Here is a 27,737-nt window from a genome sequence, read left to right as displayed (position 1 = left end):
GATGCTGCAGTCCAGAGATGTTGGACCATCTGTCAGCTTTCGCCTGCTTTAACCCTCAGAGAACAAACATGGCCAAAACACACACACACACACACATGCACTCACACATACAAGTGCAAAAGCTGTGAGATGATCTGGTTGTGATATATTTAGAATACATCTGAAATAATTTACATCCGAGTGTTGTGGTGAGAAAAAATAAATAAATAAATAAATTGATGCGATGAGGGAAACTGCAGCTTCTTGTTTTGGGATGACCTAAATTGCAGATTCCACCTGGGCAGCATACTGCTGCTGTATATGTGCCACATATTATTATCATTTGTTCCTTTTATCTGGTTTCTGGAGCCTCGTTATGAAGGTTATTGTTTTACAGAACTGAGTGATTATTTAAAGACTGAAGAAACACACACACACACACACACACACACACACACACAGAGAGAGAGAGAGAGAGAGAGAGAGAGAGAGAGAGAGAGAGAGAGAGAGAGAGATCCTAAGACTTCTTTTCTTTTTTTTTTTCTGTTAGTTTAATGATGTTTTCTGTCATACCCCAACCCCTCAGCCAGCTCTCACAGAAACCTGCACATCATTAGATGTAAACAGAAGTGAGATTTGAACAAAAGAGGTGGTTTTTGGAGTTTTTTCCCCAAAATATGAAGTAGGACACACGCACAGACACACACATGAATTCCAGGACCCACAAATATCTTAATTTCAGAGCATGTTTTCTAGGTGATTTGTCATAGATAGTCTGAGGGTCATGGGCTCCATCTGTTTTTTATTTTTTATTTGAGATCACACTTTGCATATAGCTTCTGTAATAGTTCTATAATAAGAATCATCTTTAAGCTCTACATTAGTTTGTTAATTTCATATTCACATTATTTTGTGTAGCCAACAAAACAATGTTATTTATTACAGTTATGTTGTTGTTTTTATATACTTTAGGAGCTAGACGGTTCTTCTTACTCCAGCAGAAACTTTGTTATGGCTGCATCTCATCATACTGCCATGTAGTGAAGCTCAGGCACAAAAGCTGCCACACTGTGTTAAATCCCTGTGTATCTGCGCTGCTCCTGGGCGTCCCTGAGTGGGTGTCAGTCTGGCAGGCGTCCACACGTCCCGCTCAGCCTCTGCTCTCGGGTTTAAGACGGCAGAGAGGATTATGTAGCAGCAAAGCAATTTAATTTAAGTCGCCCTTATCTTCAGGAAGCGCTGAATTCACACATCAGCAGAACAGGACAGGTGTAAACGTCATCCTGAGAGATGATGGACACACAAGAGAAGGAGAAACTTATTTAGAAACACTGCTTAATTCTGCTTTGGGGAGAGATCTGGGCTTTGGCAGATATTGAAGAGCATGTCCCGCCATGCACATCATCCTTGTTCAGTGTTTTTGGGATGGACTCCTGAACACTGATCTTAGCCCTGGAGATGTTTCAAGAGATTCTAACCTCCAGGTCTTAAATTGTGTTTCCACTAAAGTGTATTTTTCAGTAGTTTTAAATGTAAGTGTCACATACAGTATATTGTAATAAAACGGCTGCAGCAGCAAGAAGATCCAGTTAGTGTTTGTTTCCCACAGAGCATTGCACATTTAGAATTTTGGGTAAAAAGCAACGATCATTAATGCTTTTTACCCAGCTATCCAATCACAGTGGAGAAGTGCCAGGACAACAATTATCAACCATCACATTAACACAAACATTTTGGTGGAAACAAGGACTTAAAATGGATTATGTTGCGCAGTCAGTCAATGGCTGTAAATTTCTTGCATTTTTATCTGCCTCATTTATTTGTTTTATTACTAACACTTTATTTTGAAAGTCCACTTTAGCCAGTCTACTGGCCATAAGTAACTTTGAGAGTCATTAGCACTCATAAAACAGACTGTCTGCTTAATATCTAACACTGTATTTTGATGCTCCCCAACAGACATTCTACTGACCATAAATAACTTTCCAAGTACATGTTTACTTACGGTAGTCCTTAACCTAACCGTAAATTTACAGTCTACTTCTACTTTGGGCTAGCTGACACTTATTTATTTATTTATTTATTTATTTATTTATTTATTTAAATTCAGTGTTAACTGCAGGTTTTTTTTTATTATTATGTTGTTGTTGTTGTTGTTGTTTTTTTTTTTGGTAAATAATTTTTACTAGCAATTTATTAATTAAAATTATTTCGAATTCTAGAGTATTCTTGTTTTCAGTGTAGGACATCTTAGGGAGAAAAATAATAATTAAACAAATAAAAAAAAAACCTGTATAAATGTTGTGTGCTCTTCTTGAAGGTCAGTAGATAAATGTGTATTTTCAATCCTGTCCTTTTTTATATATATATATATATATATAGGAAGCAGTTTTGTGGTGAGCATGGGCAGTTATCTGGATGTCTCCAACTGGTTAAATCCCGCTAAACTGACCCTGTACTACCAGACCAACACCTCCACCCAGTGGGTGAGAGACTACTGTGGCCAGAGAACGACGGACCCCTGCGAACAGCTCTGTGACCAGGACACTGGTGAGTGAACAAGCACACACACACTTACACACATTTTTATGGCTGTAATTGTGGGGACTTGCAGTAGACTTGTATCATTGTTATACTGACAGAACAATATTTTTTTCTACCCACTAAACTAAACCTACCCCTCATAGAAACCCTTTTTTTCCCTTTTTTTATTTTTTTAAGATAGATATAATGTAACAGCAATAACTATGTCAAAAATCTCAGGCTTTACTATCCTTTATATGACCAGATGTCTCCACAATGGAGGATAAACCTGTACACACACTAAGAAAAATGCAGTATTGAGGCCTGACTGCCACACTTACAAGGAAACATATTTATTTGCTCGTGACCTTCTGTGGTAATCTGTGGCTCAAGGTCTCAGTCAGGTTGAGTCGGTTTGCATGGCGTCAGTGTGATAAGCATGCCAATGCCTGGGGATCAGGGGAATAACACAAGCCCGCTGTGATGTCTCAAACCCGGGGCTTATGAGCATCATGCTTGACATTTACAGTTATTGTCTAGAATCTGTCTTTGTAGCTCTTCTGCAATATGGTCAGGACCCAGAAACACATGGTCCTCTTTAGACTGATGCACAGGGTGAAAGTTACAGACATTACATTTCGGCTTAATGATGGATGAATAGACAACATGCTTTAAAATAGTTATTCTTAAAAGGTAACCCACTCAAAAATTTTAATGAAATCAGAAAGATTATGGTAGCCATTGACTTTTAAAGTATGGAGGGAAAAAATAAAAAAGTACATGAATACATGAAAATGCATTATGGTGTAAATTTATAAGTGTACATTTATTTAAAAATTACTTAAATTTACTTATATAATTTATTCTAAAACATAAGTTTTGAAACAAGTTTTGAAATACACTACAAGTATGCTTTTGATACGTTTAAGCACACTCCTTTTCCACATAGAAAATCACAGTGACATTTTTTTTTTTTTTTTTTTTTAAATAATAGCAGTTGAAAACAACTTGTATTAAGTGTCTGTGCATACCACTCATCCATTGTGTGTTATTTCCTGTAAACATGTTTCCCATTTGTTTACATTCGCTGAAAATAATTTCCTCAATTACTGAAATAAATTTTCTTTGGTAATAAGCAGCATGGAGCAGATGATGTCTTTGTTGCTTAACCCGGAATACTTCTTTTATTGTTTGGCCTTATAAATATCTTTGAATATAGTTCCACTTAATCATATAGGTCTGCATTTATTTTTAAACACAGTGAGTAATAGAGCTCCTCCACAAAAGCTCCAAACTGGAAGCCAGTGTTGTGTGACCTGACATTTAGATGCACTACCTCTTCTTATTCTCTTTTAACTGGCCTTAAAGAAGAGGAAAATGTTACTTTATATGAGAAAGAACCTGTATTGGATTACGTCCCTTCTGCCTTTAGCGCATAATGTCGGATGAGATCACTAATGCATGGTCGATGGTGATACATGAAGCCACTTCAATAAACACTGAAGATTAGATTCATAAATGTGAAGGTGAATCTGGAAACCAAGAGGAAACGGCAATCTGAAAAAGTGCTGCATGTATGCTAAGCGACAGTGTGTGTGGAGGGTAATGTGTTAGGTGAGGAAAAGAGCATTTGAAAGACAGAAAAGAAAAGGTGTTATAATGCTATTATCTAGGTAAAATTGGAATACTATGTAATCAAAAGACACAGATAGTCACAAACAAAGGACAAAAGTTTATTGTTGTTTGGAGAGTGCCAATTCTCTCTAATTAATTTATTAATTAATATTATTATCATTATTATTTTTGCCTCAATACACTCAATAAATTAAATTGCTGCTTATTAATAATTAGCATGATGGTTAAGTTTATGTGGCTATGATTTTGTGTTTATAACTAATAAACAGTGAATAAGCTAATAAGATAAAAAGTAGTTAACAGTGAGACCTTTTTTTCCTCCTTAATTTATATAGTGAGATTTTTTTTTATGTTTTGCTTTGTCATTACAGAGTACAGAGAATAAATTGATGTAAAAATAAATACATTTTAAGCTGTTTATATAAAGCAACAACATAACTAAATGTGGAAAAAAAAAAACGTATATATATGACATTTTATGACATTATGACATTTTATTTCATGACATTTTATGACACTTTTTTTCCTGTTACTTTTCCATACCTTTTTCCAGATTTATTTATTTATTTATTTATTTATTTATTTATTTATTTATTTATTTATTTATTTATGTATTTATTTATTTATTTATTTTCTTAACGATCACTTGTACAGTTCATGTAAATATATACATTTATTAAACATATGCTTAATAAAAACACAGAACACAGAAAATGTGTCGTTAATATCCATAAAATAATAAATTGGCCAATTTTATTTAAACAAAAGGGTTGGATAAATGAGTGAACTCAACACATTGAACTTGAACTGAATGAACCTGATTAAATTAATCAAACCTGTGAAATTCTAGTAATTAATATGTCCTCCATAATTTGAAGTGTACTTCTCTGACCCTTCTTATCACTGATTGTACCAGGGGTTTAAGTTTGATTTGACACTGCTGGGTACATAAGAGCAGACAAAACTGCCAGCCCCTCCACCCAACTTCATCTGGTTGAGGCTCTTGCATTAAATCATGCACTGGTGTGTAAATTCTTGAAATAATTAACCTTGTTTCTATCCAAAGTTGAAATTTAACCTAAAGTAAAGTGACAAGGTGAAAGTTATATGACATACAGCCAAGTATGGTGACCGATACTCAGAATTCACGCTCTGTATTTAACCCATCCAAAGTGCACACACACATCAGTGAACATAAACACACACCCGGAGCAGTTATTTATTTATTTGCAGAATAAGAATATGGCATAAAACATTTGAACACTGTTTCTATCCCATATGTTCACGAGAATAAAACACATTGTCACTTCTCGGGCAACTGGTGCAAAGTATCAGTAATAAAAATTAAAGTTGCGGTAACCAGGATAGCCTGTTGCTCCATCTGTTGAGGCAAAGTCACTTGACATTTTTAAGCAATTTGGAAATTGTTTTTCCATTGTAGTTTGGTTAACTGGATTTAAAATAATAATAATAATAATAATAATAATAATAATAATAATAATAATAATAATAATAATAATAATAATAATAATAATAATCAGTGTGCATCTTGATGTTTCCATCTAACATATTTATTCATGCAAAATAGATAGAATCATAAGCACTGATAAAGCTCAAATCCCTTATGCCTTCAGCACTCACAATTCCCTATAATTCCCTATATATTACCACAGAACTTCACTATGGGAACAAAGCACTTCTTCTCACTCTTCGCCTCTCAATGCCATAGCATTTTAGATGCTGTTAAATTGAAAAAGTTTGAGTACAGTATACATTGGCAGAAATCTATATTTTGCAAATATGAGTTTTGGAGAAGGATACATTAGTTTATTGTGCTTTGTCTACAGTATAGGTAGTTAAGCTGTGGAAAACAACCTTGCATGTCACTTCTCTACGCTTTTGCCGACTTTAAAATGTTCCGGTTTTTTTTTTTTTTTTTTTTTCTAGCAAAAAATCACTTGAAATTAAAGCTTAACGTGAAGGCCTGAATATTTCAAGTCAATTTATTGCTGTAATTTCACCCTTAAAATAATGGTTTGGCATTCCTCTTGTACAACTGTCCTCTTCTGTGCAAAGAAACAAATCTCTTGATGATTCTCTGCCAAGTGGTTCTATTGTTGTCAAAAAAAAAAAAAAAAAAAAGGGTTGTGTAATACTCTTAACTGTCAAAAAATGACTCCTCTTTTACTGTGGTCACTTGTTGCCTTTCTTTTGCACAAGGAAGAAAAAATAAGTAGTTTTATTTTGTAATTTTCAGCAGGGTTTTCTCATTTTTGCAACACAACATTTTATCACTTTAATAAGGTGGTTTTATTTTCCTGGATGATTTTAACATGCCTCTTTGGTAACTGATCAAACAGACTTGCTAGAACATTAGCACAAGACCTTTTTTTTTTGAGAACCTCAGTATGTAGTCCAAGAGTAACTGCTGAATTTGTCAAATATTGATCAGAGCAATACATTTAATTTGACAGTATGTTCAAATTCATCCAAACCCTTGACTTGTTAGATCATTTTTTACCAGTCTTTGTTAAAGTTGGTTAAATCTCTTAGGCAGTGTTTTACTGTAGCTGTTAGGACTCAAGGAGGTTGAATTTAAGGGCAGCTCTCTTTGTTCCATGATGCCTAAAAGAGCATTTGTTTGATTTCCAGGGAAATGCATCATGATAAAATGTAAACTATAAAGTTATGTTGACTTTGTTCACTGTCTGCACTATTTCTCCCCAGGAGTTAAGGTCAATAAAAATTGCTTAATGCTCTTTTAAACTAGAGTGGCAGGTCTGTTTAAACCTTGGGTACTTGGGAAATACCCATTTCCTATTTGTGTATCGTTTCCTTTTCTTGCATCTTAGCTCCACCCCCTTAGGATGCGAGTGAAGGTTAAACCATATATTCTCGTACATGACTACTTAGGAAGCTTCCTCATTTCTTGTTCCTTGCCTTCCCATGGAGCAATTAGAGAACTGAGATGCCCTTCAAGATGGCTAAGTTCGATCGGTTTCCAGGTCACAGGCTGGAGGACTGAGCATGAATTTAAGTTTAATTTAAACATGAATTTAAGTTTTGAGAAGCACCCTATATTGGTGTTTTTTTCTTCCATTTCTTCAGCACTGCCACCTTGTGGACCCAATTATTAAACGCAAATATCAGTCATATAGTTAAAGCTACAGATACAGTATATTCACACAATTGTTTAAACAAATACAGCTTAATGTTATAGTGTATATTATGTCCAAAAAAAAAAAAAAAGAGACTCCTCAAAAAGGCCGCTAGAGTCAGTGGTTCGGAGAGCAATCAAAAGTCTATTCAGCATTTGTGGTGTGATGGTGTGGAATCAGTAATTTGCCTGAATCCAGATGATAACCCCCCACCCAACCCACCACCCAAATTTAAGTATTGAGGATGACACTGGAGCTCTAGAGATATTGATATGTAGCTGAGAGAGAATTCTAATCTTTTTGGTTCCGTAAAGGGAGCAATTTTGAGCTTAGCATCAGCTGAATACTCGGTCAAGAGCTGATGCATTACTCTCTTCATCTTGTACTAGTTTAGTCATCTAAGAATCTCTATTTCATCTGCTCACTCAGCCATTTACACTAGACTCCACGCTTGCAGAAATCATGTTTAATCAGAACAAGAGCAGAATAAAGAGACACGAGAGGTGAGTTGATGAATGGAACTGTCTCTGGTTCACAGCTTCAACTTCTTTTGAAGTTTCTCAATGTACAATGTGATAGCAGAATATTTAATTGCAATGGGTTCATTTACTGTACAATTATAATATTTTTTTTTGCCATTTCACTCTAACTTTGTGTGCATGAAGACAGCAGATACACCACACTACAAGGACAGACAGTAGTAGTAGAAGAAAAGAAGCTGGTGTAAGTGGTAAATACACTAAAAAGTATGCGGTAAAAATATATATATAATAATAAAAAATAAAAAAATTCTTACAGTTACATACTGTGTTGTACTATGTTCTGATTACTGTTCCTGTGAAATCAACACAGACTATAGTTTTGTTATTTTGTCAGAAGAGTTCAGAAAGAAAAAAAAAAAAAAACATCAGCGTAATGCATAATCATTAAGCCACTATTAGCCATACTGCAATCAATCTTCTCTCAGAGCATAGCTATAAAAAAGTTAATATTTTCATGTCTCCGAATCTACAGTTCATATTACAGTATTATGCTAAATAAGATATAAGTAATGCCTAAAGTATTTTAATAGCCATAAAAAGGGCAGGGATTGTGATATTATTGTAGTAGTTAATAAATGCAACAGCTTATGTGTGCTGTTCAAACACACACAAATATACTATCTAAAATAAATAATATATGCAGACTAATCAGCTCTAAATTCTCAGCCAATGGGAACAATAATCACAGTAATGGTGACCTTCAAACAAAACTGTTTGTCCCACAATAGGACAACCACAATGTTGTGTGTCCCATAATGCAGAGTTTGATTATGTATAAAATAATATTTTGATAAAATTATGTTAATATTCTGCAATATTTATAAGGTATTAATTCAAGTAAGTCTATTGAGATTTATTTACCAAGAAACCAGAACTTGGTGACCATTTCCACTATTATTCCAATAATGACTGCAATTAAACATTACAAAAAAAATGTCAGCCAGTAATAGCTATATAACTGTCCAATATTGACTATACAGACATTGACTGTTAAGTACATCAATTGTATACAAGTAGTGTTTATTTTGTGGTTGGAAAAAAAAAAAATACTTATCAGTGTGAGATAAATAAACTCTTTACATCCCCCAATGCTGAATACTAAACTCTTACTCTGATCTGTGCTGTTACTTATGTCTGTGAATGTTTCCTTCTAAATCATGGGGACTGATGATGTATTCTTTTTTATGTATTGTTATTTTTTTATTTTTTTTTTATTATGATTATTATGATTTTTTGGTACACCTTTATATCCCTTTAGTTTGCAAGAGTAGTTTCCCATACCTAGATTTCAGTCATGAATTGATTGTTGAAACAACTTGCAATGCATTTTTGTGTAATAACCATGTTGCTGATCTAACCACAATATTTAAATATTGTCACAATGGAATCATCCTATTAACATTGTGAGAGAGCAAATAATTAATTTGAGGCAATGAATGTACTCAGATTCTCTGAGTGTATTTTACAGAATGCACTTTTGTGCACAGCATATGATGCTTATTAAAGGCAAAAGAAAATGTGTAGTATTAATGTTATACTGTCTGTATTTCAATGGCATCTTTTATCTTTCCATACGTATGGTGTAAGTACTAAGCCGTGGAATCTGGAGGGTCCTTTAAAAGACTCCCAAAATGCATCAAAAGCATTAAACCTGAGGTTTTTTTTTGTTTTTGTTTTTTGTTTGTTGTTTGTTTGTTTTTTCAAACATTTCAGGCACCACCAGTAAAATACTTATGCCACAGTTAAACATTTATCTGCATTATATTATAAAATACCAAATTAAAGTCTTTCTATTCAATAATGAATCCCAAAGAAGAAGACAAAAATAATAATAAAATAATAATAATAATAATAAGTAAACAAAATTTTCAAAAAAAAAAAAAAAAAAAAAAAAAAAAAAAAAAGAAAAACATGAATCAGCACAACTGTTTTCAACATTGATAATAAATGTTTTGTAAACAGCAAATCAGCATATTATAATGATTTCTGAAGGATCATGTGACACTAAGGACTGGAGTAATTTGGCTGAAAATTCAATACTGCATCAAAAGAATTAATAATATTTTAAAATGTTAGAGTATAAAACAGTTATTTTCAACTGACTGCTTGAAAATAATAATAATAATAATAATAATAATAACAATAACAATAATAATAATAATAATAATAATAATAATAATAATAATAATAATAATAATAATAATAATAATCACTCATGTAGAACATTTGTTTGGACATGATTCATCAGTATTTTTCTATTTATAAATGTTGTCTACAGGTATATTGGGATTGTGGTTAAAGATTACAGTACACTTTCACACTAAAACATCTGTCACATAAAATGTAAAAAAAAAAAAAAAAAAAAAAAAAAGTTATTGGCTGATAATTAATCAAAATTAAAGCTCTGTGACCTCACCTCGTGATCTGTAGCTGATAGCAATATCTGATATTTTGTTTTAATTTGACCTTTGGTGCACATGATTTTGTTTAAATGGTCTTATCTCACATGAAGCACAATAAACACAGCTTTGATGTCCCTCACATGCAAGCTATCTTTGTTTATTGCTGCAGATCAGTACAAGACACTTCCAGGTTGTCAGGCATACAAGGGCCAGAGTGAGAGAAAGCAGTGAGCACTAATGAGCTGTCATAAACAGGAAGCCGGATCTACGTGAATTAATTTCCTGCTGCTGTGATCCTGCAGAAAGCTAGCCAATGGATGTCAAATGTTTGAGAGGTAGATAAGACACGGACTGTTGGACAATCAAATTGATGCCACAATCTAGTAAATAATGGAGAGAAAAAACCACAGCATGAATTGGTGCAGTGGAGAGTAACATTGCAGGACAAATAAACAAGAACAGCTGATACTTGTGAATGATGTGAAGAATAGAAACTGGAACTTAAACTTTCTTTAGTAAAGACATTTATATTGTCACAAAAGATATCGGTTTCAAATAAATGTTGTCCACTTCCTTTTTTTATTACAGAATGCTTAAAATGAACACAGTCTCCATAAAATAAAAAATAAAAATAAATTAAAATTAAGGAAGGTAATGGCTTCCCAGACGAGCCCCCAGTTGTTAGGATCATCAAAATCGGGGGCTCGTTCGGGATCTAAACCAAGGACTTTTCGCACCCTCACAAGTTTAAAGCTGCTAATTTTGACATTTCCATATAAAATGTTTGCTAGGGCTGGACAAACACACTCCAAACTGACAAACAAACAGTTGTCATAAAACTTAGTTCTTATTAAACATCACAGCATACATGTTTAATTGCTTTGTGGATGAGTAATTCATCACAGAATTAAAAGAAAGAGAAGATGTGTCTTTAAATGCTCTAAGCGCCTCTGTGCTCATGTACCTCGCAGATCTTGCCGTGACCGCAGCCAGGCTGAGTATTATCAGATGCTCCTCTCCGTATCGAGTGAGAATTGGCTGATAGAAGCCTCTTTCTATCAGAGAGCATTCAGCCATCCGGCCCGATGCCAGCACAGTCTCAGCCCACAACCAGCTTTTTATTAAACCACAAGGTTATCAGCTCCGATTCTCTGCCTTGTTCTCCTCTTTCAGAAATTCAGAAATTTATGCTTTACTCATGACTTAATAAAAGCTAGCCAAGCCTCTCTTGTATTCATCTGTTATAAATATTCCTTGTTTGTACCCTCTCTCTCTGTTTCTCTCCTACACAACTAATAGAGGACAAAATGGCTCTGTCATTTCATAGTGTTCAGAGTTTATCAGCTCTCTTTTCTCTCTCTCACTACTTTTGTCCATATGTCTCTGTGGGAGTGTAACGTGATAAATCTTCTCAAGGTCTATAGGCGGAATTGCTTCCCTCGGAATTTTGTAACACGGGGAAATATTCATCTGAACAACAATATCTCTTTCTCAATGCCCACGTCTTGAACCTTGAAATCAGAAAATTACCCATGTAGCCTTTCATAAGAAACTTTCTAATGAAAGCATATTAATCACAAGAGTTCACGAGTTCACAGACTCTTCCTGGTTTATTTTTTTTTTCATCATCATTTAAAGTGGTCATAAAATGGAGAATCAAAATATTCTTGATATTTACACATATTACTCTGCAATAAAAAAATAAAAAAATAAATAAATAGATAAACTACAACTGAACATTTTAGAATGTTCAGAACTAACTCCCCGGTTTAAACTATGAATTATCAATTTATACACTTCTGAAAAATAAAGATTTGAAATCTTAAAATGCTCATTAGGCTTTATTGTTATATGCAATCATGGAGGCATTTTCTGAACAACTCATTTGTGTCAAAAAATTACAAGAGTGATACTGCTGTTAGCTAATGAAATGCTCTTTTGATGCACAAAAACTTGAGAAACTAATCTTGAGAAAAAAATTATAAAAAAAAACCTGTAACTGCATTTCATGAGCTGTGATTGGTGTAATATGTAAGAGATCATGTACAGATGTGGTTTAATGCTTTTAATGCATTAGTGATTCAAGCCAGTGACTAAACTTCATGCTAGACATCAACTTCACATTGTTACCGGGAGTAGCCTGAAATCCATATTTTCTCTATATTGTGGTTATTTTATATAGAGTATATGAGCAAATATAATTATCTTAGAAATCACTGAAGCATTTTCACTAAAACTCCTACAATAATCTATCACAATTTATTTTATTTTTATTTATTTTTTTACATTCTGTTTGCATTGTGTTAGTTACATAAAAATATTTGTGAGATTGCAGAAATGACTGTGATCATCGTGTGTCAGTAGACATGATTGTGTCCAGCTAAAGTGCAGCACTGCAATGAGAGTAGTTCTGTATATAATCAATAATCAGCATTATTACTATTACTATAATCAACACTTTTCACCATGAGTTAATCTTGGTGGCTGTAATGTTTCCTCATATTGAAAATGTAAAATTATATCTATAAATATTAAATAAGGAATCTGTAATTATATTTTGTAGAGGATTTAATTTTTATTTTCTCACATAACAGCTTGTTAAATGGTGTATAATATTTCCCAGAATAAATACTACTAATACAACTAATAGTAACAAGAGGATATCTTGAAGAATATTTTACTTTTGTTGTATAGATATTGGCCTACATTTCAAAGGTTTTGAGTTGGCCATTTTGTACTGTTTTTGAAAGAAGTCCCTTCGGCTCACCAAGGCTGCTTTTATTTGATCGAAAATGCAGCAAAAAAAAAAAAATGTTATTCTAAAGTTTCTGTTGAACACGAGTCCTTCAAGTAGAGTCTCTTAAAACACTTTGCAACTTTGTTCAAAAAGAATTCAAAGACTTCTCCAAGTAGCATACACAAACTTACTTCAGATATAACCTTACAGGACTTCGAAGGGCGACCATTTATAGGCAATCTACCTGCACTATAGCTCAAATCATCATTGAGAGCCATTTGATTGAAACCTCTAAATCAGAATAATTGGCACATAGTCTGGAGGACTAGCACTTACAGCTGCACACGCATTTTAATACATTTGAACCTGCATTTTTACAGATGGAAAGGCTCATTTTCTGCTTTGTCTAACAGAAGGGCTGCTTCCATACTGATTTGATGGTACAGGTATCTGTCATATTCTGATGCGCTAACAAAAAAAAATATTAGTAAGCACTTAGCTATTAAACTATTTGGTTCTGTTATGTCTGAGTGTGCAGTTTCACTCTAATTGCCATCTATTTGTATTTCTGTCCTTTTAATTTATTTTTCATTCCTTTTTGTTAAATGGCACTATTAGGCAACTCGTATATGTCTTTCCTTCTGTCTCTTTTTAATACATGTGTAATAAGAACTATTTTGCATTTTCAGAGTATTGAAGTGTAAGTTAAGATTTTCAAATGTAACCCAAAAGGGAATTTTCTATTGGTAGTATTATTAGTAGTAATTATTCAGAAATGTCTGACCAAATTCCACGATTGATTTAGGTATTCCATACAGCTTTGCATTGAATTGCAATAGATTGCTACTATCGGTCATTAATGTATGTTAGCTGTGGTCGGCAACTGTTTCCCTGTCCACCTTCTATCTCATTTTCTCTGTTTGTTCCAGTGTAATAGCTGTGCCTAAATGTGCTTGTTTTCATAAGAATAAGCCGTGAAATTGGAGCCTTTAAATGGGATGAATATCATTATCATAGTAGGAGTACAGATGGGTGCATAATATTTCTAATATTCACCACTCAAGCTCATGAAATATGAATGTCTGCGTGTGCGGTTTGTAAAATGACTTTTCTTATTGTTTCGTTTCCCCTCCAGCCAGAGCTGGTTTTGAAATTTCCCTTCATATTCAAGTAAAGTACTGCTGTATCTGATTTCTCTTGCTTTTCAGATGTGCCCTTTATTTTAATTTGAAGAGTATGTTAGTAAGAGTATGTTTTTATTTATTTTTTATTTCCTATGTCACTTTTATATTTTTGTTTTGTTTGTTTTATGAATCATGAGCTGGCAAACTCTAGGAAACTTCAGAAAATATCCTGATTTCAATATGCATGAATAAAGCAGAATGGGAAACAATGAAAATTGTACTGCACTATTTGTTACATGGGCCACTTTAGTGACAGAAACAAATAATTAAGTTTTTTTTTTTTCTTTTTTTTTTTATATTAAAGGAACATGAAGGCTTGCTCATTATTTTTCTTATTGTTGAAATCAATTTGCACCCTTGTTTTAAGTTATTTGTTTATAGACATCATGTTAATTTCTGAAATAGATGAATGCAGAAATGTACACAATATATTATACAACTATAAATTAACTGACAATTCTTTCATCATTTAAAGTCTAATATGGAAGCTTGATTCCACTAAACAATATAGGCATAAATATAGAAATTAGTAAAAAATGATAGCAAGTTTTCATAACAGTTTTCATTGCTTATGCCTCTATGACTTTTTACACCATACGTGACACAATTCAACATTATTTTCCCTATATAATGATATATTTACAATATGAATATTCCCCCATGAAACAGACTTTTGATGTTGATTTGAAATAAGACATGGACATATTTCTGTGAGATTCACCCAACAAACCCTCTGTCCCTGAGGAGGCATATCATACTTGCATCATTGACTCCTAGCATCACCTGCTGAGAGCTGAGTAGCTCTGTGATACCTTTCAAGATAAGTGAATATGTATATGTGTCCATCTGATTGTGAAGGTGTTGGAGACAGAACCAGCTCTCACATGTCACTCTTCCCAATTCACTTGACTGCATATAGGACAAACTGTACTTTGAAAACCTTTTGTCTGGAGCAAATCGAAGTGTGTGCAATAGCACTGGGTGACACATGGACATGCGGTTGATTTGCCAGAGGGATAAATGAACATAATCTGTCACTGTGTTTTGCTCTCTGCAGGCGAATGCAGCTGTCTGGAAGGTTATGCCCCTGACCCCGAGCATAACCATCTCTGTGTCCGCACTGATTGGGGCCGCAATGAAGGGTGAGTGCTGCACGCTGCACTCTGTCAATGCCTCACAAATAGGCCAAACTAAAAGCTAGAATGGGGGGTGGGGGTGGCGGTGGGGGTGGAGAGTGAGAGATGCGATTCATCACCTCACCTCATGCCAAGTGTAGTAACTACTCTTCCTTACTCATGTGGTGCATGTTAATGAACTCACTCATGCAAACAGCTGGTCCAAAAAAAAAAAAATCACAGCAGCCCATCGACTCCAGTCAGAGACTTAAAATGAACCTGGGACATTGTTACACTTGACATAACAGCTGTCACACCTCCAGGAAATTTAAACAAGTTAGGTCTAAAGTAATCTAAAAGTAATCAAAGAGTAGTCTGGTAACATTAGGTAAATTATGTTATGTAATTTTGAATTACAAGTAATCTACCCAGCACTGGCAAATGGATAGCAACACCATAGAATCTTAGTGGTTAGTACTGCACCTAATGACCACTCAGTTCTCTTTAGCAACCACCTAGCAACACCCCTGAAACACCGGAACATCCTAGCATAGTAATATACTTTTTTTTGCCACTTTGGGCCACCTTCCTGCAGAGTTTAGCTCCAGCACACCAGAAGTTTATCATTATCCTGAAGCATTTATACTCACAAAGCCTTTTTGTGTGTTTGTCCCACAGTCCGTGGCCATACTCAAACTTGGAAAGAGGTTACGACCTTGTCACAGGGGAACAGGCTCCAGAGAAGATTTTCAGGTAAGAAGCAGATCTCCCCACCGGTCTTTCCTCTAAAATAAGGTCCCATGCTAATCACAACAGTCCCAGGGGTGTCCCAGTCCAGGCATACTGAAAACAGGACTTCACAAACTGCTTGCAGGGGAGCGCTGTGAGTTTCCTGGTAGGAGTTGCCCTAGGCATCTTCCACCTGAAAGAGGAGGGTGATCTACCGGAGCCCTGGACCTCTTTCCATTTTAAAGCAGCATCTAGGGCCACTGTGAGTGTTTAGTGTGTCCATATATTTATTTTTCATGTTCTCAAGAAAAGAGTGGAGATAGAAAAGGAACAAGGACAGGTCACAAACTGTAGCGTGTCACTTTGAATCTCTCTATGTTTCTGCCTGACTGCAGTCTGAAAGTTGCATGTTGCTTTTTTTTTAACCAGACTCGTTGGAAATATGTGACTGCATTTCTCAAAAACATAAAATGCAGGTACATTTCGCTGCACTTTTCAGATGACACATCCATAAGAGGCATTATAAGCAAGAACATTTACATAGGCATGTGCATTACAAGTACATCCAAGTGCTAAATAATGTATTATTATTATTTTTATTTTTATTTTATTTTTTACATTTGTATGTGATTGTTGCGACATTTTATTACATTGGTTGATGGCAACACATTAGCTGAAGAAGCCAATGCTGTTTTAATTAGCTTTTAGCTTCTGTCCTTGATCTATTTTATCAGACCCAGGCTTCACATCACAAGTGCAATGTTGTACCGAGTGCACTTCTGAGCAAGTTTACTATGCAAGAAACCCATAGATGTCAAGCTTGTTATGTGAGGCAAACATATAAATGCATTAAAGGTAACCTATTATGCCCCTTTTCACAAGATGCTAAATAAGTCTGTGTTGTCCCCAGAGTGTGTATGTGAAGATTTAACTCAAAACACTTTAGATAATTTTGTATAGCTTGTTAAAATTGCCACTTTCAGGGTATGAGCCAAAACGCATCATTTTTGTCTTCCCCTTTAAATGCAAATGAGCTGATGCTCCGGGGGAAGAGGGCGGAGCTTCAAGAGCTCAAGCTCTGACAATACTGGTTCTAGCCTTTGCAAATAAACTTGACAAGCAGGGAGACAAATGTAGTTGGTGTTGTACTCTCTAGTGTTTACTCTTTAGTGCCTCTAGTGTTCACTTGATGGAGACTGTAGTGAAATGTATGCATGAAAAAGACAGTCACATATTTCTTTTTTTACACTCTTTAAATTATTTACACATAAAAGTGAGACATGTACCAAACATGTAAAGACGAGACAGAACTTGTGTGTTAAAGCAGAATTTAGTTGTTTATTGTTGCTGAGCAGTTACACTTATCCAAACGAGCAAGTGACATATTTATTTGCTATATAAACCATCATTTACTTGATTGTAATGATGGTTCGATCAGGGTAGAGGAAGGAAACCAGAGTCGGCGTACGGGGCTCGTGAGAGGCTTTATTCAAAAAACAAAAACAAACAAATAAACAAGCGCGGCAGGTGCGCGCACTCTCTAACAGCACTTTGGCCACGAATACTGCGTCTGTCTGGCTCGACCGCTCTCCAGCTTCATGCGCTCACGAGTCCCCGTCTCTCTTCCTTTCGCCGGCTGTCGCGGTCCTTAAATGCGGGTTCCCCACGCCAATCACTGAAACGAGATCCAGGTGTTACTTGTTTCTCACCTGAACCACTTATCGCCGCTCGTCTCTTCACTCGCTCTCCCGTTGCAGACTTCGCTAAACCACGCCTCCGCCACATACCCCCACCGCCCGACTCAGGCCGGGGAGCCATCCGGCCTGCAGCCCTAATCCCCCCCCACCCCCCACCCCCCCCCATTTCTGGAGAGGAAATCGGCCACAGCCATCTGCGCCCCCGGCCTGTAAATCACCTTGAACTTAAATGGCTGTAAAGCTAGATACCAACGGGTGATTCGCGCGTTGGTATCCTTTATGCGGTGGAGCCACTGGAGGGGCGCGTGGTCCGAGCAGAGGGTGAACTCCCGTCCCAGGAGGTAGTAACGAAGGGTGAGAACCGCCCACCTGATGGCCAAACACTCCTTCTCTATGGTGCTGTACTTAGTCTCTCTCTTGGAGAGCTTCCGACTAATGTACAGCACCGGGCGGTCTTCCCCCCCCACCTCCTGGGACAGGACCGCGCCCAGCCCCCTGTCCGACGCGTCGGTCTGCAAAAAAAAAGGGAGAGCAAAGTTAGGAGAATGCAGGAGGGGCCCGCCACACAGGGCCGCTTTAACTCGGGTAAAGGCCCGTTGGCACGGCTCCGTCCACTGGACCGTATCTGGTACCTCCTTTTTAGTGAGGTCAGTCAACGGGCTGGTGAGGTCCGAATAATGAGGAATAAACCTCCTGTAATATCCCGCCAGCCCCAAGAACTGCCTCACCTCCTTTTTGGTCTTGGGCCTGGGACAGGTTGCAATTGCTGCCGTCTTATCAATTTGGGGACGCACCTGCCTGTGGCCCAAGTGGAAGCCCAGATACTTTACCTCCACCCGCCCAACTGCGCACTTCTTCGGATTGCCCGTTAGCCCCGCCCGTCTCAGCGCCCTGAGGACCGCCCTCACATGCTCCATATGCCGCCACCAGTCCCCACTATAGATGATAATATCATCCAGGTAGGCGGCGGCATATGCAGCATGGGGCCGCAGCACTCGATCCATGAGGCGCTGAAATGTAGCCGGGGCCCCGAACGGAAGCGTAACAAATTGGTGTAATCCAAACGGCGTGGTGAAGGCGGTCTTTTCTTTGGATATGGGAGATAAGGGGATCTGCCAATAACCTTTGGTTAAGTCCAATGTCGAATAAAAACGAGCCGTGCCTAACCGATCGAGCAACTCGTCAATCCGCGGCATTGGATAAGCATCAAATTTGGAAATTGCATTCACCCTGCGATAGTCTACACAGAACCGTACCGAGCCGTCCGTTTTGGGCACCAAAACTATCGGGCTCGCCCAATCGCTGTGTGACTCCTCGATTACTCCCATCCCCAACATAGCCTCTAATTCGGTCTGAACTACCTTTTTTTTGTGTTCAGGCAATCTATATGGCCGGCTGCGAATTACGACACCCGGCTCTGTCTCAATGTGGTGCTGAATCAGGTCCGTACGGCCGGGTAGGGGCGAAAACACGTCTGCAAATTCTACCTGCAACTGCGCGATGTCAGTGAGCTGCGAGGGCGAGAGGTGGTCCCCTCCTAGAGCCAGTGCGAGGGGTTTTGCTTTAATAATCGCCTCTGGCCCGAGATCCTCCTCCCCACTTAATACCGTTGCTAGCAACACTGACTCCTCCCCGCTCCATTTTTTAAGGAGGTTGAGGTGGTAGATTTGCCGTGAGTCGCCTCTATCTGTCCGTACTACCTCATAATTGAGATCTCCTATCCGCCGTGTGACCTCAAATGGTCCTTGCCACTTGGCTAACAATTTGGAGCTAGAGGTTGGCAATAAAACGAGCACTTAATCTCCCGGTCCAAATTCTCTCAGCTTAGTTCCCCGGTTATATAGCTGGCTTTGTCTGCTCTGGGCCTGAAGCAAATTCTCCATAGAGAGCCGCCCCAGTGTATGGAGTTTTGCGCGCAGGTCCAGGACATATTGAATTTCATTTTTGCTATCCGAGTGTCCGTCCTCTCAAGTTTCTCTCAGGACGTCTAGCACCCCCCTGGGCTGACGTCCATAGAGAAGCTCGAAGGGGGGAAACCCCGTGGAGGCTTGGGGGACTTCGCGCACAGCAAATAAGAGGGGTTCTAGCCAACGGTCCCAATTTTTTCTGTCTTCATGTACGAATTTCCGGATCATGGTTTTTAATGTGCGATTAAACCGTTCGACCAGACCGTCCGTTTGTGGGTGATAGACGCTGGTACGCACCGCTTTAATGCCCAATAATCCGTACAATTCGTTTAACATGCGCGACATAAACGCGGTGCCCTGGTCCGTGAGAAACTCTTTTGGGATTCCCACGCGGGAGATTAAACGAAACAAGGCATCCGCCACACTTTTGGCTGAGATGTTGCGGAGCACTACTGCTTCCGGATACCGTGTCGCGTAATCCACTAAGACTAACGCAAAACGGTGTCCCCGTGTGGATCACTCTAACGGCCCGATCAGGTCCATACCAATTCGCTCGAAGGGGACCTGCACTAGAGGAATAGGGCGCAAAGGCGCTTTTGGAACGGCCGGTGGGTTTACCAGCTGACATTCCCGACAACACGCGCACCACCTGCGCACGTTCTCGTGAATGCCCGGCCAAAAGAATCGGGTCGTTAGACGATTTAGTGTTGCTGCTACTCCTATGTGCCCTGCCATAGGATTACAATGCGCTGTCTGGAAAAGCATTTCCCGACGGCTCCGCGGTACTAACAGTTGGGTTGTATCTTCATTTGTCTGAGCGTCGTGGGTCACTCGATACAACCTGTCTTTAATAACGGCAAAATACGGGTGGGATAGCGGACGCTCAGGGTGGAGGACCCGCCCATCGATCGAGCGGACCTGCTCGAAGGCATGCTTCAGCGTCTCATCCTGGGATTGTTCCAGGGGAAAGTCATCGCGGCCGGCAAGGTTTAGCCTCACCATGCTGCTCGGTTCCCCTGAGACCGCCCCGCTAGGTCCCGGGACAGATTCTCCCACCTGAGCGCTCACCCCGCCCCCCCGGCCGGTTCTTTCCCCCGACAGCACCCGCTGTCAAACACCCTAGTAAATGCTGAAACGCTGGCCAATTCGTCCCCAAAATTAATGGATGCCGGAGGCGCGGACTAACGGCCACCTCCACACTATGCTTATAGCCCCGAAATTTAATGCCTATGGCTTTTAATGGATATTCCCTTATATCCCCGTGCACACACCTCACCTTAACCATGCGGCCCGTATCCAATGCCCCGGATTGTATCAGGCTTTGATGGATGGAGGTCTGGTTACAACCTGAATCCACCAGAGCCTGATAGGTACCCCCCTTAATACTCACGGGTATTTGGTACAGCCCGGCTTGATCGGGGGCAGCCTGCGGGTCGTCCGGGATCCGGACCAGTGTCCCCACCTCCATCATCGGGCACCTGTCCACAAAGTGGCCCGGATCCCCGCAACGCCAGCAGGCTGGCCCGGGTCTCCCCGCTGCCCTAGTGGCGGGAAGTGGCTCAGGGGATTGACGTGGGGAAGCAGCCGGATTGTCTTCACTCCCCCGTCGCTGGGGAGCGGCCATCCCTCGTGCGGGACCTCGGGCCCCGGCTGCAGGCTCCATCGCCACCCTCCAGCGGGGCGCAGCCCTCGGTGGCCCCACCCAAAGGGACCTAGGGAGAGGGAGAGATTTCGGAGTCGGGGGGGGAGTGGGAAACAGAGAGAGAGAGAGAGACAGCAGGGAGGGGCTCGCCGACCCCGGAGCACGCCGCCAGCTGATCCTCCGCCAGTTGGATGGCCAGATCCAGTGACGCCGGGCGGTGGCACTGGACCCACTGGGCGGTCTTCTTTGGAAGGCGGGAGATGAACTGCTCCAGTACCACCGCGTTGATGATGGATTCGGCGTCGCCGTCCCCGGCCAACAGCCATTTGCGGCACGAGTCCCGGAGCTGCTGCGCCAACACAAAGGGTCGGCCCGCCCTCTGGAGGATGGCTCGTCTGAGGTCGGCGTAGACCAGGAGGTTCGGGACGGGTAGTTGTTGGGCCGCCTTCTGGCTCTCCCCCGACAGCAGAGGGATCACCCGTACGGGCCAGCTGTCCACCGGCCACCCACATGCCTCCGCCGTCCGCTCGAACAAGTCGAGGAAAGCCTCCGGGTCGTCAGCGGGTCCCATCTTGGTGAGCGGCATGTGAGGGGGCGGGGCGCTGGGGGAGGCCGTCCCCATCCGACCCTCCCGGTCCAGCAAGCTCCGGACCAGCTCGCATCATCGCCTGGAACCGGTGGTCTTGGTCGGCCCGCAGGTCCAGCAGGGCCTGGTGGTGTTCTTGGTGCAGGCCCGCGAGCGATGATATGATGTCCGCAAATGGCGAGGCTGATGTAGCTGACGGAGTCTGCATGGCGAACGCTCTCCTTCCTCCCGGGATTCGGCACCAGTGTAATGATGGTTCGATCAGGGTAGAGGAAGGAGACCAGAGTCGGCGTACGGGGCTCGTGAGAGGCTTTATTCAAAAAACAAAAACAAACAAATAAACAAGCGCGGCAGGTGCGCGCACTCTCTAATAGCACTTTGGCCACGAATACTGCGTCTGTCTGGCTCGACCGCTCTCCAGCTTCATGCGCTCACGAGTCCCCGTCTCTCTTCCTTTCGCCGGCTGTCGCGCTCCTTAAATGCGGGTTCCCCACGCCAATCACTGAAACGAGATCCAGGTGTTACTTGTTTCTCACCTGAACCACTTATCGCCACTCGTCTCTTCACTCGCTCTCCCGTTGCAGACTTCGCTAAACCACACCTCCGCCACATTGATTTTTTTGCATATACTGTTACTGTGATACAAAATTACTCACACCATGATATAGGATTTTGTTGTGCAGTCCACACATATATCAGTAGTCGCAGAAATTTCATCTAAAACAAATGTGTTTATTTTACATTGGACAATTACCTGATGTAATGACAATTTCTCACTTTGATTTTCCCTATTCAATTCTGTATCTCGTAAATTAAACGTGAAGATATGTTCCATTATTTTGCTTGTTTTCAGACTACTAGCATGAAGCGATTTTATTTTTCTTTGGATCTAAACGTGAAGGCGAAAATAAATGAAATTTATATCATCCCATTCACTCTCTCCTTACTCACCCAAGCTGTCATCACTCTTAACCACCTGACAACTCAAGCCATTTAGTTCAGCTGGCAGCAGTTGACTGATAGTGGACTGAGGAAAGCAATCGATGCCCTCTGAAGTGTCAATTGATGGGCCGAAGCAAGGCCTGGGCTGTCGCTGTCTTATTTATGAGTGGAAGTATGCATTGATCCAGAGTAATTCAGATGTGCTTGTCTATATCCAAGGTCAACGGCTGGCCAGACTCAGACATGGGCTTTATGGCGGTGGAGCCCTTGTGTCAGATCGGTATGATATATGATATGTGTGCATGTTATCATACAATTTTAATTCCCAGAATATGGATTCCTTGGCTAAATTAATATTATATTAGCTCAATTATTTTAGCTCTTTGGTTACCTTGATAAAGTAATCATGATGCTATTAAACTAATTACGAATTAGTCAGCCATAGTTAATATGCATGTCACATATGTGCCAATCGAAGGGAAATAAAGCAACAAGCCACAGAAAGCTGTAGTTTACAGTGAATTTATAACAGCTAAGGAGGGTTGTTAGGCACAATACTGTAATACATTAATTGTAAACAATGGCTTCATGGTGCTTATTGCTTTTATAAAACAGTTTTTATATATAAAGTACATAGCAAGGTTTCATTAAAAAATAAAATAAATAAATAAATAAATAAATAAATAATGATAATAATAAATATATTACTCTTCTGCCAAAATATGTAGTTCCTTAGAAACAGTTGTGATTGTAACAAAGTGACAAGCCCAGACTCAGAAATAAGGGCACATTGGAAACCATGCTTTAAGGGATCTTTAAAAGGGACAAAGGTTTGGTGGATCAGTGATGTGCCAGTTAAGCTCTGCACGTAGGCAACATGGTGGCTGAGACTGTAGGGTTCACCTTTCCCATTTTTCATGGTGGCATAAAACTGATGGAGAGCCTGGCTTATGTCAGTTTTGGTTATTGATTAAAAATAGACCCAGCAGGCGCAGAACGTCAATATAACGTCAGGTTGACATTGGATATGACGTCAGACAGATGTTGCGTTTTGCTTGAGAATGAAAATTGGGTTGACGTCAATATTTTACGCCAATTTAACGTTGACAACAAATATCAACATCAGCTGATATCGGTATTGGAATTAAATTAACATTGACAATAGACATTGAATTGACATTAAATTTTGGGCTGTCAACCAAATATCAACATCTAATGGCATCGTGTGCCTGCTGGGAATAGCCATGTCTTTTACGGCACACCAGGACTGAAAACAGCAAATAGCCCACATTGTCTGCTTAACAGTAGCAACTTAATTTCTTGACTGTTTCAACTCTCAGATTGGTATCTTATTAAATTTCAAGCATCTCTGCTTTGTTTTTTTGTTCTCTTTCTCTGCTCTGACAAATCTTCAGTCACTGAAAAAAATATTATATTAGTCTGCATTCTCTTTACACAATATTTATCCATCCATGTATGTTGTTTATATATATATATATATATATATATATATATATATATATACAAAATTGAAATGAGTAAATAATGAGAAAAAAAATGATATATTAATTAGATTAATTTTCCATTAAGATTATACAGTAGGTGGTGCAATCATGTCAATTAATCTGGATTACAAAGAGATTATATGCTAAAACCGAGATACAAATACTGTAAACTTAGACACTCATTTCTTTTCCCCCTGAAGTCCACCTATAAGGTTCAAAATATTGTTTTTCATGACATTTTTATTTTATTTTATTCATTCGTTAACATTCAATATTTTTATTATTTAGTTATTATTTTTATTTGTGTATGTCATTAGCACAGAACTTCTGTCTAGTTTGAAGGTCTTTATTTGTGCATGTTGTGAAGAACAGATCTTCTCTCTCAGTCAGTGTGGCTTTCTTTTAATAAACAGCTGTCCTTATTCCAGGAGGTTACAAACGGTCATTGAAATTCAACTGACACAGTACGCTCTTGTGTTCATGTCCCTCACGCTGCAGGTCATCCTACAGTCTGGGTCAAGGCCTATGGCTGCCAGTCAGCAAGAGCTTTGTGGTTCCTCCAGTGGAGCTGTCAATCAACCCTATAGCCAGCTGTAAGACTGATGTGTTGGTTACAGAAGACCCTGGAGAAGTGCGGTGAGTTAATCACAGCTCAGCTCTACAAGCCCCCCTGTGTGTTTCAGCACATTCTCAACTGAGAATGGACATCAGAAGATGTCTGTGTTCCTGCTGTAAATGATGGGTTGAATGTAATTTATTAAGGCTGTTCTGGATCTTTTTTTATATGATCAGGTTTAATAGAGATATTTAATTACATGTCATTGACATGTTGTTGTTGTTGTTGTTGTTGTTCTACCCTCAGGAAAAATTTTACTGGTCCAGTAATTTGCTTGTACATTATTCAACCCTGAAGGTGCACGAGTACATTAAAGGTATAAGTTAGTAAGTAAAATTTTTTTTTTTTTTTTGATTTTATTTTTTTTTTGTAACGGGTTAGGGTTAAACCCACTTTTTGGTAATTATGCAAACATTATGGGATTATGACCTTTGAATGTTATTTCTTTCTCTAAATGTTCTGAGTAACATTTAGAAAAACAAAAAAATACATGGACATTCAACTAAAACTTTTCAGAAATAAAATTTTCATGAATGATGTTTAATATAATATAATATAATATATATATATATATATATATATATATATATATATATATATATATATATATATATATATATATATATATATATATATATATATATATATATAATTATAATTATAAGTAACCTGCCAAAATATTAATCCACAACATAGACCTCAATATAAACTGAAACAAAAATGTGTAAATGTGTTCAGCATTCTGCAACAAATATTTTTCATATGTTTGATGCGTAGTCGTTTTAAGTCGTAAAGTAAGCAGTATACATTAAAATCCCACACATGGCTTTAGCAGGCATGTATACATGATACTAAGCGTGACAGACGGTGTCTGAGACCTCCCGAGCTCAACAGCGCCCCACAATTTTATTTCCATGTTACATTACATGAACCTCGGTCCACCAAGACGATATGAATCCGCTTCAGCTATGTGTCTGCAACAGGTCAGTAGCTAGTTGGAATGTCTGTTTTTTTTTTTTTTTTTTTTTTTTTTTTTTAGAGTAGTTGATCAAATTAACAAAGTATAAATCCTTTAGTTTAAATTTGCTCTCATGAATAGCCTTTATAGCTTTATGGTTATATTGTGTTTGTTTTATTATTATTCTGAGAATAGACATATGATCATCTTTCCTCACGCTTATTGCTCCACAACTTGTAACATTCTAAATCAACATTTGGAGGCGATAAATACTATATCTAAAGGCAATTATTATACAGCATTTTATTCAACATTAGGGCGCCACCCACAGGATAACTTAAGGACATCCCTGCCAAAATGTTGTCTGCGTGTGTTCAGAGATTATAATATAAAGTTTACTAAATGTTTTTCATATATTAGTACTACGACTCAGAATCGGTCAGGAGCCGCTACTGTGATAAGTACCTTTACAAGTGCATAACCCTACTAACCCTAACCTAACAGTTTACAAATAATCTAATGACTGCCAGATGACATGCAGTTGCAACTATACTTATAGTAGAATGTCTATATGTGATCTGTTGGCATGAAGTGATCAGTCTGAACAAATACAGTATGTTATTACTCCTGGAAGAATGTTTGTTAATATCGTTGAGAAAACTTTGCCAGACCATTAGCTAAAGTTCTGAGAACACTCCTTTTTAGCTGGGTACTTGCTGATTCTTTGTAATTATTTGTGAAGTTTACTAGCAATTTCTAAGTGAAAATTGTTTCTATACATTTTTTTTTTCTCAGTAAACCTTCTAATCACCCAGAACATCTTAAAATCTGCCTCACAATACCCTTACAACCAAATAAACTATCCCATCGCCTATCCTTAGTAATCACATTAGCAATCACCTTTCCACCTTATTCCTACGTCCCATAACACTTTGAGTGAATTATGGGTATAACTTTTGTTAAGCTGTAAACACTTTTAAAAGCACCCATTTATTTATTTATTTATTTATTTATTTATTTATTTATTTATTTATTTATTTATTTATTTATTATTATTTATTTTTTACAGCAATAACCGACGTGTGAAATAACATAGTAGTATTGTATATCTGTTACTATATATCATTTTTGTCATAATCAAAAATGTTCATTAACTTTGTCACTGCCCGATTTCTGACATTCTGAAAGATAAAGGTTTGTATTTACCTGTGAAAACAAACCTGGAAAGAGACGTGAGGATTTGAGGAGAAAAACAAGAGATTATTTGTGCATTCCAGGCAATTATTAAAGGAATTATAAATTAAATCAGGAGAACAAACCACAAATCTTCAGTATATGTCGTCCTTTTTCATACTATTACAGCGGAATGAGAAGGGGGAAATATATATAATGAGGAAAATAATGCAGCGACTAAAAGAGACCTTGCCATAGTCATGTAATAACATGTCACATTAAAATAGCAAACTTTATGTAATTCTCATGATGTCTGCAAATAAAACATGGAGGAAAATTGACAGCTTATTCAGTCTATCAAACTGAAAAGCGTTATTTGTGGGCAACCTTATGATTTGAAATGATTCAGTTCAGTCTTTTTGAATGGAAGTTCCCCAAACCAGAAGTATTTTCAATTGAGACCATGTGTTTATTTGACCATTTTAATGTAATGTTTTGGAATTATTCATTTAACTTATTTCTACTGAAATACAAAAACATACATTATCTGGATTTTTTCATCCAGTATATCTCCGTCTAAGTGAAATGTTCAGGCAGTTATTAATAGACTTATCAAAGCCTTTTATCTGACATAACTCTTGCCTCTTCATTTCTGATAGCCCCACAGCTGCTGTTGGCTGAAATGTCCTCTGGGAAATATGCTATTT

At 38.3% G+C, this 27,737-nt stretch overlaps 1 protein-coding gene across 2 annotated transcripts in view; it reads left to right on the top strand.

The window, feature by feature from the left end:
- LOC113094240 (astrotactin-2-like) overlaps positions 1 to 27,737 on the top strand; it is a 500,635-nt gene that overhangs the window by 301,206 nt on the left and 171,692 nt on the right. For both annotated transcript variants that reach the window (XM_026259926.1, XM_026259927.1), the window contains exons 7-10: positions 2,362 to 2,529; positions 15,218 to 15,302; positions 15,954 to 16,028; positions 24,782 to 24,919. In XM_026259926.1, the coding sequence (XP_026115711.1) occupies positions 2,362 to 2,529; positions 15,218 to 15,302; positions 15,954 to 16,028; positions 24,782 to 24,919 (466 nt within the window). The remainder of the gene's footprint in view (positions 1 to 2,361; positions 2,530 to 15,217; positions 15,303 to 15,953; positions 16,029 to 24,781; positions 24,920 to 27,737) is intronic.

Source organism: Carassius auratus, unplaced genomic scaffold, assembly GCF_003368295.1.
Source record: "Carassius auratus strain Wakin unplaced genomic scaffold, ASM336829v1 scaf_tig00215316, whole genome shotgun sequence".
In the NCBI taxonomy this organism is placed as follows: Eukaryota; Metazoa; Chordata; class Actinopteri; order Cypriniformes; family Cyprinidae; genus Carassius; species Carassius auratus.
The sequence above is the reverse complement of the archived record's forward strand: the minus strand, read 5'-3'. Positions and strand labels throughout refer to the sequence as shown.